Raw genomic sequence first — 14,315 nt, 5'->3', positions numbered from 1 at the left:
TCAAGGAAGTGAGGGCAGTGTGCCCCCTTCTTCCTCCCCCCCCCCACTTCCCCCCAGTCCGTTACTGCTGTTGCTGGCAGTGCAGCTGGTGGTGGGGCGGTCCTGGCAGGAATGAGTATCACTGTCCTCCTCCACCCTCCTGTACCAGGTCCCACTGGCCAGTCTGGCCGGACTGCAGCCCCATACCTGCTGCGGGTGCAGTAATCAGGGGGCACATGCCCCTCCCCCCACAACATGTCACCTATGCCCCCTCCCCACAAGACTTACCTGTGGGGAGCTGTAGGAGCTGCTCTCCACTGCTGCCTGGCTGCTATGTGCATGTGTGTGCACAAACATGCATGTGGTGCCCTGTGTTGTATTGGCCATCTCCTGCTCCTCCCAGCTCCAAGCATCCCCTTGCAGGAGGAATACTGCCAGCCTGCAAGGGGAAACCCATAGTTTCCCAATCCATGATTTTCTCCTTTAAAGGAGAAAATCTGCATCTCCATAAATCTGATGGTGGCAGTGGCAGCAGGTTCAGCCTGGGTGTGGGCTGCCCTGACCTTGGAGATCATGTTCTCACAAGATCCACAGCCCTGCAGGCCCCCTGAAACCTGCTCACAAACCCCTAGTTGAGAACCGTTAGAATAGGGGACATCTAGGCTAGGAACAGAAGTTGCATGTGCCTGAATTTATAAGATCTGATAAGATGTGGCTGAATTTATCCAGAACAAAAATATCCTGGGATTGGTGTGTACACACGTCACCTTTCTAATCAGGATTTAGTGAGCAGCTGAATGCAGTACCATATTTCTGCCATTTATTCAATGATACTAACTCAGGATAACTGCACAGATGTGCTCTGCAGTGTCCTAGGATAAATTGTTGCTACCTTTTAGCCAAGGATTTTTTAGGATTTACTCTGAGATAAAGGAGCATCTGTACATTTACTTCCACTTTGTCCCAAAATAAAATGTTGTATCCCAGGGTATGTGTGATGTCTAAGTGCAGCCCTAGAAGTTCTTGCCTGCCCACCTGCAAAGTGCTCCGTGCTGCACTGACTCCTGGCCAGACTGTGCCCCATGCCCCTACATTTCCAGGACTCCAATTATAATTCCCAGTTGCTGGCTGGGACCAGCCTCTGAAGTCCAGGATTGTCCTAGCTAATCCGTGACATATGGTCACCCTAGACATGAGGCTCTGTAGCTACTAACAGATGCGTTATTTGATTATGGGAACACAGAGCAGGACCTGTAACATACACAACAGTGAGCTACAGAACTATGTAGTAACTGCTCCTTTGGTTAAAAGACATCTTAGTTTCTTCTACAGAGCTCCCTAGTATAGATATATAAATACTTTTAAGATTCCTGACACTAACCATACTGATTTTTATCAGCTGAATATGTAAGCCTTTCTAAAGGGCTGCTAATTGATAAGAAATTAAAATCCTGCACCTATTTGGGAGGAAGGTTTATTCCTCTGCAATCCTAATTTTACGAACTATCAACTGTCAAAGCAGTATGGATGATTTACTTATCTCTGAATTGGATGTCTTAACTCTGGTTAGATCACAGCTGTGCCCAGGCTCCAGCCCGCCCTGTCACTGCCACAGGATCCTGACCCACGTCCCAGAGCAGCTCCCCACCCAGCCACACACCACGCCAGCACTACTGGGGCTGGTCTCTGTGGAAACCCTGACCCCATACTGTGACAAACCCCGCTGCTCCTGCCGTCTCCATGGAAACCAGCCACAGTGACACAGGCAGGGGCTGGTGGGAAATGGAGTCTGGCTGCTGGCCGGACTCACCATTTTGCCCACCCCTGAGTTAGAATATGTTGTTGTTGATAATCATTCTGAGTTTTTTCAAGATTTTTATAAAGAGGTTACAAGACCTCATTATTTTGTACACAGTAAATGCTCTTTGGGTTTAGCTGTTGTTATCAATCCTTTGGTTTCAAAATTCTGGTCTTCTGGCTGAGATGTAGACAAATGAATAGACCATTTTTACATTCAGACTAGGTAGAACTTTTAAAAAAATTTAAGATATTCAGATAAAAATCTAGGTCTTTCAACTCAGTTTAAGTATAGAAGCTATCAATTATTTTCCCAGTATCTGAAGATGCCAAGTCAGTTTTTCTCCCTTAAATAGAATGCAGTCATAGAAGTGTCTTAGATCAGGTCACTTCAGATCAGGTCACTTCTTCAAGAAGTGTGTCAAAATTCAAGACCAAAGAAATCAGTTTGTGTCTTTAAGATTAGCAAATATGACTAAAAAACTTGATTCCATTTTCTCTTTTTTCAGAGAAGTTTTCTATGAGCCACTTCTAAACACAAATGGTTTTGGATACAGAAGCTCAAGAATTATTCTAGAAAAGGGCTTTACAGCCCATGTTTCTTTATGCCAAAAAACTCTGAGTATCTGAGAAAAATACCCATAATTTTACTATCTGAGGATCATTAATTGAATAAGAGTACACCTTTGCTCATAATACACTCAGATTTTCTGAAAACAATAATATCTAATAATAATATAAGTCAAATGGGATCTTACACTTCCTATTCAGGCAGACCAAAAAAAAAGAAAACTTTAACAATATTTTAAATGTCTCCTGTGATGCTAAAGAATCTACACAACATGGGTTTTTTAAAATAGAATTCATTCAAATAAGAGGGTACATTCCAAACCCATTGAAATCAATAAAAAGGAATCCCTTTGCCATCAAAGTTTTAGATCAAATCCTAAATGAGGAATTTATGTAAGAAGGTCATTAGTGTACTGGGTACATTGAAGTTCACAGTGCTTTATATTGAAATTAAATTAAAAATAATAAATAGTAAGATTCTGAATGTAACCAGTGGGTTATATCAATAGAAATATGAATCAAATCTTGGTAATATAATAATACACCTGAGTGTATTATTAGCAAAGGAGTACTCTTATTCAATTAATGTTCCTCAGATAGTAAAATTACAGGTATTTTTCTCAGCTACTCATCAGAGTTTTTTGGTATGTGTGCCATTGATAATGTAGAGGGAATCAGACTTATAGAAGAAAAATAATGGATTTCTTTTCTTTTCAGTTTGTGGTGATAACTGTGTGTTTAAAAGCTGGGTTAGAGACCTCATATTGGACATTGGTAAGAAAATGCCTTTTTATTCATATGCTAACTACACTATTAAAATATGTGGTAGATGATGTATTTTCCTGATGATAACAATTATCATTATTACTTATTAATAATTACATTTAGGACTGTACAGGCACCTCACAATGTCAAGTAAAGACTCAACCCTTTCCTGAAATGTTACAGTATGTGGGTCACAAACAAATGAAAAGCAGAGTAAAGGAGAGACTTGGAGCAAAATTATGTTAATATGTTTTGTTCAGAAAGGTATGTGGCTAGAAGTTGGGTGTAATTGCTAAGCTACCTGAAAGCTTCATGTCCAGTTTTTTTTTTGTTTGAAAATCGGTAGTTTTTTGCTCCAACCAATAGTCAGTAGGAGACTTAGCACCAATGTAGAAGTAGCAGAGTCAGGTGAGTGCCAGGTGCTCTGAAAATCCCTCCTTGCATCATTTGCACGGTAAACTTCAGGGGACCAAGGCCATCTTTTGTATAGTATATGCTGTGTAGTTCTTCATTTTAGGCACTGAACAGATACTAATATAATTGATTCTTCTTCTCTCTCATTTTTTAACAGTTTAGCCATATAGCAATATGGGGCAGCATTGCACTTTGGGTAGTATTTTTTGGAATCTACTCCTCTTTGTGGCCAATCATTCCTATGGCACCTGATATGTCAGGAGAGGTAATGTGCATTTCTTTACTAATCTCCAAATGTGGGTTGAATATTTAGGATCTAATCTTTGCTGGGTACAGGAGAGAATTCTGAGAATTTTTACTGGTATTTGAGAGGATCTTTTTCACACCATTACTGTATATTAAACAAGCCTAGCTTATATTTGTAGATTTTACCTAATGCAACTAACTGTGGTAATATTGTCTCCTTAAAGTAGCATAAACGTGCACTTGCAAAAGTGATATATTCTGGGTTGCTTAAAAGGTTCTCTGTTTGGTTAGATTATGCAACAGAATTGGAAATTAATATTTAATTTAGTTGTAAGATGTACAGAACCTTAACATGTTTCAACTTCCATTAAGAAACTTCCATGTGACTTTATTGAGTTCTCAGTGTTGCTGCTGCTGTTTGGCTGGATCATTTTCCTTATATTTATTTTTATTTATGTGCTTTTTGCTATCCTTTCCATCAAAGGCTCAGGGCAGTGTACAGCAAGAGAAATGAAACAACTAGAACAAATACAAAACAATAACAAAATAAGACAAAATAAAACAGAGACCTAATAACATCAATCATCTTGGCCTAGTTATGGTTGCTAAATGCCTGTCCAAATAGAAAAGTGCTAGAATGCTTCTGAAAGATGTCCAGGCTTAGGCTGTGGCAGGCCTTTACAGGGAGGGAGTTCCAGAACTGAGAGGAAGCTGCTGAGAATGGCCTCTGACATGTCCTCGCCAAGTGGACTTGATGTACTGATTTTACTCGCAAGAGTTGTGCTCTTGGTTGACCTTGGGGATTGTGATAGGACAGATGGAAGAACGCCCTTAGGTTTGTAGGGCCCAGGCTATTTAGAGCCTTTTAAGTCAGAACTAGCACCTTGAATTGTACCCAGAAAGCTACTGTGGGAGCCAGCACAGACGCTAGAGGACTGGAGTTATAGACTTCTGGTGACCCACTCTTGTCAGAAGGCAAGCCCTCCATAGAGTACATTGCAGTAGTTTATCCTTGAAGTAAAAAAGGCATGGATAATAGTGGCCAGATCATAATCTGAAAGAAGGGTAGCAGTCTTCTTACCAAATGGAGTTGGTAAAAGTCTGTCCTAGTCATAGCCACCACCTGGAGAGTCAGGTGCAGCGGAAGATCCAGAAGAATCCTAAAGCTAGAAACCTGAGTGACCAGGGGAGGCTGAACCCCATCTATGAGTGTTTCAGTCCTCCTCAAGTTAAGTGGTGTTCCCTCCGCACCATCACCTCTGTCTTCTCTGGATTCCAGTAGATTCACCCGCATCCAGTCCCCAGCTGTAGCTAGGCCTTGGGAAAGGAGTGATTGCAGGGCCAGGGTCAGAAGAGAAGAGGGAGAGCTGGCTATTATCAACATATTGATGGCATCTCACTCAAAATCTAGGTACAATCTCTCCTCATATAAACATTGAACAGGAGGGACATCAAGATGGAGCCCTGGGCTACCCCATAGAAAAGGTTCAGAGGGAATAACAAACACTTGCCTATCACCACCCTCTGGCACCCCCATGCTAGGAAAGAGTGGAACCAATTTAGAGCTGTCCCACAAATACCAACCAGGTCATTTAAATGTTTCTATCAGTGCCTAAAGTGTAACAGGTATTTAAATCTTTTTACTGCATTTTTGGATTTATCTTGAATTTAGTGCAAGTACCTTTTATAGAGTTATCAAGTGTCCTCAGAGGCTTTTACGCTCTAATTTGCATGCGGCTTAAGCTGGTCAAAAATGTAAGGGATTGTTTTCCTTAAAAATATCATAAAATGCTTCCTTTTTCAGAATCTGTGAACTTCTAAACGGGTTTAATTAATTTGGATCCTCACAAAGCTAAAGCATTCTTCTTTTGAGCTACTAAATTTTTGTGTGTTCAACTTGTATTGAACATGGAAGTTCTTTTTTTTTTAAGTCATTCTCATTCCAGTCACTAAATGAATGATTGGGCTTGCAACTCAAATGACCAATATGAAATTTTGCAAGAACAAAGTAGTGCTACAGACTCACTAAGATTCCTTTCCATGGTAGAAAGGAATTCCATTCCACTTCAGTTTTGCTAGAGAACTTTTCGTATCATCTGATGAACAACTTTGTCATAAAGGAACTTACTGGATGGTTCTGTGCTGATCACAGGTTATCACAAAGGTATCATATGATTGCTAATGGAAAGAGCAAGTGGATCATGCTTCTGATTGCCAACACTACCCTGTTGAACCAAAATATGAGAGTTTTCTGAAATGGAAGGGAATTATGAAAGCATCCTTCCATGCTTTAGAGATTTGTAACGTATTCTGTAGTTACTCTATCTGACCTGAGAATTCTATATAATAATTTTAGAAAGGCAGAATTGTAGTATAATTAAAGAGCCAGTTTTAATGACTGCTCTCTAACAGATACTAAAGCACCTAAATTTAACATTGATCACTTCTGAGTAAATATGCTGTGACACCCCTATATTTCAGGGGATATCCTTTCAACAATTTTCAGAATAGATGATACTTTTGTTGGAAAACGCCAAAGTTCTTAGAGTGAATTGATTTCTGTATATAGCATGATCTTCACTAGCACTCAAGTACCTTCCAATAGTGCGTATAAGCAAAGTAGCTAAAATGTGCATTTGTCCATACCTTAAGTATTTCTCACTCTTTCTATAAAAAATTATTATAGCAGAATGAGGATCATGGTTTTTCATTAAAACATTTGGAGCATGTTAACAAGCCTAGTGACATAAATCACAAAACATGGCTTCCGTCCCAAAAATCTTGACAGCTTTTTTACATGGTAGTTAAAGTAACTAATTGTGTGGAAGAGACGCTGCTCTTTTCCACTCACTGGCCTACTGTCCCCATAATACAGAACCCTCCTTCTTTTATTTATAGATCTTCCTTTGCTTACAATCTCTTTAAAGTACTAGCATTTGAGAGGCCCTTAGCCTCTTGTCCTTCTTCTCTGGCACCCTGCTGTTGCTCACATATAGCACAACAGCTTATGGGTGGTCACATGCTTCCTTAGTTATGTAGTCTGAGCTATATTCTAAGCTGGGCCCCACACTTCACTCTACCCTACACTCGTTTAAAATATCCACCTCTACTTTGACCAGGCCTCTTTACCAATGCCCCTTTCCCACCTAGTTTCCCCCCCACCATGAGAGTGTATGCTTCAATTTTATATTTTCTCATATTCAGAGATTAAAATTCAAATTATTCAGGACCCTGTGAAATTCTGGCTTACATGGGAGCTCAGAGTGTCACTGTAGCCAAGGGAGAGCCCCTGCAAATTCTCATTATCAGGGTAGAGAGATGATGTAGTTCCCCAAAAAGGGACACAGCCCCTCATATTCCAGGTTACATGAGGGATGGCCTCAGATACCCTCAGGGAGGCAGAAATTCCCTCAGATCCTGTACGTTAGGTTTTTGCCTATCTGTAGAACTTAGTTACCATGTTAAGTATTGCTTCCCCAAGTGACAGTTCCTTTGGCATATGATCAGAGCTATGGTTTGATTTCCAAGTGTATACAACAACATACACAGAATCTGTCAATTTCAAGAAATACTGCTTTTTGGGAAGGCTACATCTTCACACCTCTGTTCAGATTATCTCTAATTTGGATTGCTAACTGCCCTACACTCCTTAGGGCCATGCCATATATCAGAGCAATCCAAATAACAATGTAAATTTAAAGCCATGGCTAGGCCAAAAATTAACCATGCCAATGAACACTATGCTGCTTCACATGGCCTGCCTCCCAAACTGGAAGCAGTGTAGTCACTTTTGCACTTGCTGCAGGTAGGATCACTAGCACTACTGAGCATGCCAGTTAGGTCCATGGTAATTAACCCATGAACAGTACTGTACAGTTGAGCTATTCTGCTTATGTTCAGAGACGGCGTATATGGAACAGTGTAGCATGTCTGAGAGTATCTCAAACAGGTAAAATAAGTTTTATCATGTAGGCATAAACTCAGAACTTTTAGAAATGAGCCTTTAAACAGAAAGCTTGTCAGAAAGTTACTAAGTAGTCCATTCATTTTGAAGCCTTAATGACTGAGAATGCCCTAACCTAAAAAGAATACAAACTGAAACAATAGCTTGGAGCATGTCGTACTCAAATTTTTCCTTTCATTTCATTGGGTGTTTTCATCCCTCCCTTTGCAGAGCCATTGCTTGAGAGCCTGAGATGTGCATCAAGCAGGCTTGTTCTCTACTGTTAACCCCAATCTCCTCATTCTTTGCATGTCTGTGAGCATCAAATAAGCTGTACCCAGCTCCAGTAATTCAGGTTTATGGTAAGACTCTGGAGAACATTGAGTATTTCCTATACCTTGGAAGCCATTTCTCGCAGGAGGCGGACATCAAGGAAGAAATCTAACATTGCCTCAAATGTGCAAGTACAACCTTCAGATGCCTGAGGAAGCAGGTGTTCAAAGATCGCAACATCAGATCTGAAACTAGGTTCATGCTTTATCAAGCAGTTACGATCTCCACCTTACTGTATAGAGAGGAGACGTGGACCATGTACAGGAGACACCACAAGTCACTAGAGAAGTATCATCAATGCTGCCTCCAGAAGATGCTTTGAATCTGGTGGGAAGACAGACACACCAAGATTGGCATTCTCTTGCAGGTAAATACCATAGGCATGAGGCAATGATCATCCAACATCAACTTCGCTGGGCTACCCACGTCACCCAGATGTCTTAACTCGAAACTCCCAAAGCAAGTTTTATTCTCCCAGCTCAGTCAGAGCATCTGCTCAGGAGGAGGGCAGAGAAAGCACTTCAAGGCCATCCTCAAGGCCAGCTTGGAAAAAATTCAACATCAACATCAACTCATAGGAGACTCACCCAGGACCATCCTAAATTGAGGAAGAGCCTGCTGCAAGAATCTCAGTACTTTAAAACCTTGTGATGACAACAGTAGATGGAAAAGTGGGAGCAGCAGAAACAGTGTGTCACAAACAGAACCAAGAATCCAGAGCCAGCCACCCCGCACTGAAACACAGGCCCAAGTTGCAATAGAATGCTTTGCTCCTCGGTTGGCCTTGTCAGCCATCATCAAACCCACAGATAACGTAGTCATAGAAGACGATCATCCTCTACTGCAAGGGATCACCAATGATGATACAACACAGTGCAGAGCTAATTAGCTGGGGCAGAGAACTACACTAATTTTCTGTATCCAGGATTTCATAGACATTACGGCTGGAAGGGACCTTGAAGATCATCAAGTCCAGCCCCCTACCACAGGGGCAGGAAGTCAGTTAGGGTCAAAGGATCCCAGCAAGATAAGCATCCAAACAGTCATTCACTGGTGACTCTTTCAGATAGTTCTCACAGTAGTCCGCTGTGCTGCATAGATGCATTCTTAATGGTTGGTTTATGTTTCCAGATTCCCTCTCTGCTTTATGCGTAGTACCACGAGATGGGTTCACATGATGGCAAGGAGAGGTCAGGCACCTAGAAAGGGACAAGTACATTTTAGATCCCAGGACATACAAAGAGTACAAAGAGAGTGGCTCAGACCCTCAGAAGATGCCAAGTCCCCCAAGATTCTGGCTCCCGTGTCATGGGTCAGAGAGGGGACATGTAGAAAGACATAATGTCTTCAGATCCCAGCTCATAAAAGGAAAAAGAGAAAATGACTTGCATAACTTTTAGGGTATCATAGGCTCCTGCTACACGTTACATGTATTACACAATTAACTGGTTAATTGAGCAATAAATTTTAACTGGCCACATGTACAAAGAAAGACCAGCCACAGGTGCAAAGTAATTATCACACAATAAAAATGACTATCCAACTATAAAAAGAGCCAACCAGCTATAGAGTTAGTGCTTGAAAGCATGTAACAACTCTGTAGCTGTTTTTTATCCAGCTTTAATTTGAAAGTGTAGTAGGGTATAGACTCTCCCCTCCCTCAAATCCTCATTCACATGGGTTCAAATTTGGAACAGAAAACCTGCCCTTCCTAGTGAGGTGCAGGAAACTTCTCAACAAGCCGCAGGGGTGGGGTATAGGTTGTAACCATGTTGCTCTAAGGACATAGGCTCTTTGGGTAAATCTGATATCTTTTATTAGACCAACTCAAATAGTTGGAAAAATTCTTCTTAGCAAGCTTTCCAATATAAATACCTTTCACAAGGACAACTGCAGATGCTTTGTCAACCTGACAAAGGGTATTTATACCCAAAAGCTTGCTAAGAAGGATTTTTCCAACTATTTGAGTTGGTCTAATAAAAGATATCAGATTTACCCAAAGAACGTTGTCTAAATAAACCACATGCACAAATAGATTTTAGGGTACTGAGGAGAGTCAGCTGTGACATAGAAATGTGTTCTAATGCTTAAATATTGTGGGCTATATAATAACTTAAATAGCATCACCTGTTGACTTCATGTAATCTCTCCCAATTCTTTCTTATGGGTGGGACTCGACATAAGATAGTCACAAGGAAGTTTTTGTGTTTTGTATTGTTTCTTGTTTTTGCAGATTTGTGGTCTGAAAACAGAAATAGAAAGGAAACAATGGGATATCTTGGAAGGGGCAATGTACAAAGGGGTAGAAATGGCTGCTAGAAGCACTAGATAAAGGGGTACATGTTTAATTCTGTAAGTCATGCTTACTTGTATATATTTTCAGCTATCTTAAAAACTGTGGTCATGTCAGTTTAAACACGCTGTTTCAGATTGGATGACTCCTTTGGATGACCTAATTTTATAACTTTCATGTAAGCCTAACTATTCTAATTTATCCCTTCAGTTGATGCATGCTTTTACTTTTTCTCTAAATGGAGTTACCCAACTTGAAGGCTGACTTTAATGCAGTGCAATAAGTGACTAATGACATGGAATAAGTATCTGTGGACATTTATAATAAATATGTACCATTCTTTTATTGTAAGTCATTATCCAAAATGGCTTTGTACTGCTGCACATTGGGCATATAATTTAAATAGTTTGCTCTATGATAATACCCCCATATTATATTCTTACATTTTATATTCATTAACTAATGTAATATAATTAAAACAAGTTATCATTCACACTCTGTATATACTTATTTTATTTTGATACTTTACATTTAAACATATTAAACACATCTGATTGCTTGAGTCAGTTCTAGCAAGTAAAACAAGTAACTCCTTCTCACTCTTAGCTGTAAATCCAAAAATAATGGAGTTTGAGAGAGTACTCAGAGTAAAGTATCAAAGAATCTCTTTTTCTACCAGGCAGGATTTTTGTAGTAGCTTATGATTTCAGTTGAAGAAAATTTGACACAAAATATATAGAAGAGAAAGTTGAAAACATTTCAGAATTTCCAGTGATCTCACAATAACTTTCCAATCTACATAATGTGATCTGTATTGAATGCTGTGTCTAACTACAGTAACAATAAACTTTTCAATTGATTTTACTGTATTTGTTTCTTGAAAGTACTGCTTAACTACTACTACACTAGGAAATCTGCTTTACAGATAATTTTTTGGAATATTTTCTAGACAAACTTGTGCTTTGTATGTATGTACAGTAAAATCTCTGTTATCCAGTACTTCACCAACCAGAATGCTCTATTAACCATAGTTTCTGGCTGGCCGGTTGGCTGCATGTGGGGAGGGGGGAAGCTCGCATACAGCAGCCACTGCTGTCACCTACCACCCTGCATTGTCACTGCTCCATGTGCACCTCCTCCCCACCCCTGCTCCACATTATCTGAAAACCCTGCTGGGTTATTTCAGATAACCAGCAATTCCCTGACCCCAGGGATGCCAGGTAACAGAGACTTTACTGTACGTATAATTAGCAGAAAGGAAACACAGCTCTTTGTGGTCAGATTTATTAGATTATATGAACCCAGTCATATAATGGGATATTCACTTTGTCCCGCAAGGGAAAAAAGAACCTGTTTAAATGCCTGGTTCTTTGTAATGCATTTAAATTAATACTTTTTTTTCATTTTAGCCTGTATGTTTGCTTCCCCTATAATCCCATCCTGAGCTTGATAACCTCATAAATAGGCATGAAATGCTGGAACGAAAGGTAGAAGTTCCCACAATGTGTTGGGCGTGCTATCTCTTTGTCTCTGTAGCAGTTCTTTGAAGCAGCAACATCTGCTGTTCTGTATACTCAGCAACCTCATTTCCATGTACTTTCTAGATTGTTTTGACTAGTCTGACCTTTGCATGGTCTTCATGTGATCTCTTGAGATTCTGGTTAAAAATGAGATGAGAATGAGATGGGATTCAATACTGACAATTGCAGGGTCCTGCACCTAGGGAGAAAGAAAGAGCAGCATACCTACAGGCTGGGGAGCTCCCTTCTCATCAGCACAGAGGAAGAAAAGGATCTTAAAGTCATTATAGACTCCAAGATGAACATGGGCTGTCAATGTGGGGATGCAGTCAGGAAGGCTAACCATACCTTGTCATGCATCCACAGATGCATTACGAGCAGGTCCAAGAAGGTAATCCTCCCCCTCTATATGACATTGGTCAGGCCACAGTTGGAGTACTGTGTCCAGTTCTGGGAGCCACACTTCAGGAGGGATGTGGACAGCATTGAGAGGGTCCAGAGGAGGGCCACTCGCATGATCAGGGGGCAGCAGGGAAGGCCCTACGAGGAGAGGCTGCAAGACCTGAACCTGTTCAGCCTCCACAAGAGAAGGCTGAGAGGGGATCTGGTGGCTGTCTATAAACTGGCCAAGGGAGACTAGCAGGCAATGGGAGAGTGCCTGTTCCCCCAAGCACTGCTGAGAGTAACAAGGAATAACGGCCATAAGTTGACAGAGAGTAGATTCAGGCTAGATATCGGGAGGCACTACTTCACAGTCAAGGCGGCTAAGATCTGGAACCAACTTCCAAGGGAAGTGGTGCTCGCTCCTACCCTGGGGGTCTTCAAAAGGAGGCTAGATAGACACCTAGCCAAGGTCGTTTGACCCCAGCATTCTTTCCTGCCCATGGCAGGGGGTCGGACTTGATGATCTGCTCGGGTCCCTTCCAAGCCTACCCACTTTGAAACTATGGTCTTGGATCATGACCAGAAATATAAAAACTTGCTACAGCTAAATCCAGGAGCTCTTTCCTTGACAGCTTAGCTCTTGACACAGTATAGATCTGTAAATCTGTTGTCATTAAGCACATGACTCTTGTCCTCCTGGTATAATGGAAGTCTTACATAGATATAAAATTCCAAATGGAAAAAAAAATGTCGCTTGATGCAACCAGTGCCAGGTTCATTCTCTTCCTTATGCTGCACAAAATTCACTTAAGCACTGTTGCAACTAAGTATATTTAGTCTCAGTTTCAACCTATCATGAAATAATTTAAGGTAAAAGGGAGTTCTGTAACTCTTTATATTCATGTGTATATGGGCTTGACGCATGTAAAATTTTCCTATATCGAAGACTAATGAGGTCCTGGAAAATTGAATTTCAGCAATATATTTCTTGTGCCACAGCTGGCTGCAGCCCTGTCTAGATTGGGCTGAGATTATGATGAGCATTACCCAGGCACTGTGGGGGGAGGTGCTAGGGCAGGGGCAGGCAATTATTTTGGGCAGAGGACTGCTTACTGAGTTTTGGCAAGCCATCAAGGGCTGCATGACGGGCAGCCCAGGGCAGATAAATATTAATTTTCTAAATTTTTAGGGGCCCCGCAGGCTGGATAGAATGGCCTGGCAGGCTGCATCCAGCCCCCAGGCCACATTTTGCCCACCCCTGTGCTAGGGGGTGCAGCTGCTCAGAACGTGTTTTTACTGTTAATTGGACACAGCAGTGCTTACTGTGTCTCTGATTAAATGCATGCCAAGTATCCTGTGGAACAAGGCCCGTAATCAGATTTGATAAGGATGGTGATGCAGACTCTTCAGGTTCCTTTCTAACGTAGCACCAGATTCTTCATTTTAATAAGCCTCTCTTTCCAGAATTTCTTGCTGCCACTACACATTGATGTTGGTACAGCCCTTCCCCTTTAAATTTGTTAAAAGTGATGGTTTTACTATAAGCACAGTGGGCGTGTCCAGACGAGCCTGCATGTGCCTCTTGCAGCATCTCAAACCCCTTTGAGACGCTGCAAGGGACACATGCAGGAATGCGAAAATGTTCCTCGCACTGCAGATTTGCAGTGCAGGGGCAAAATTAGACCCCTGGCAGGGGTCAAAAAAAACCTGCAAAGAAAGAAAGCAGGGCAGGGCTTGGCCCCAGGCCGTGCCTTGAGGCAGCCAGAGGCTGGGTCCTCCCCAGAGATATTCTGGTTGCCAGAGCATTTCTATGGTTAGCCCTCACCCTGGTGAAGCATGCTTCCTTCCTGTGCAGGGCAGGCTGTGCGCCAGCTGCAGGGAGCTGGACCCTGGCTCCAGTCCCAGTAAGTAATGGGTTGGGGGGGCTGGAGGAGGGGGGAACACCATGGAGGGAACCCCTGCTGGCCCCATCCCCTGCCTGCCCTAACAGCCCCCCTGATCCCTGCCCCCTGAGCCCCCCTCACCACTGCCCCCCAAACCGGTCCCTGATTCACTGCCCCACTCAGCCCCC

The 14,315-nt window shown here is 41.8% G+C and overlaps 1 protein-coding gene across 1 annotated transcript in view; it reads left to right on the top strand.

The window, feature by feature from the left end:
• Positions 1 to 14,315, top strand: part of ATP8A1 (ATPase phospholipid transporting 8A1) — a 216,192-nt gene that overhangs the window by 161,637 nt on the left and 40,240 nt on the right. The window contains exons 32-33 of the mRNA XM_019525855.1: positions 3,064 to 3,120; positions 3,683 to 3,790. Of these exons, the coding sequence (XP_019381400.1) occupies positions 3,064 to 3,120; positions 3,683 to 3,790 (165 nt within the window). The remainder of the gene's footprint in view (positions 1 to 3,063; positions 3,121 to 3,682; positions 3,791 to 14,315) is intronic.

Source organism: Gavialis gangeticus, unplaced genomic scaffold (genome assembly GCF_001723915.1).
Source record: "Gavialis gangeticus isolate Ggan-Ray unplaced genomic scaffold, GavGan_comp1, whole genome shotgun sequence".
In the NCBI taxonomy this organism is placed as follows: domain Eukaryota; kingdom Metazoa; phylum Chordata; order Crocodylia; family Gavialidae; genus Gavialis; species Gavialis gangeticus.
Note: the sequence above shows the minus strand (reverse complement) of the source record. Positions and strands in the feature narration are given on the sequence as shown.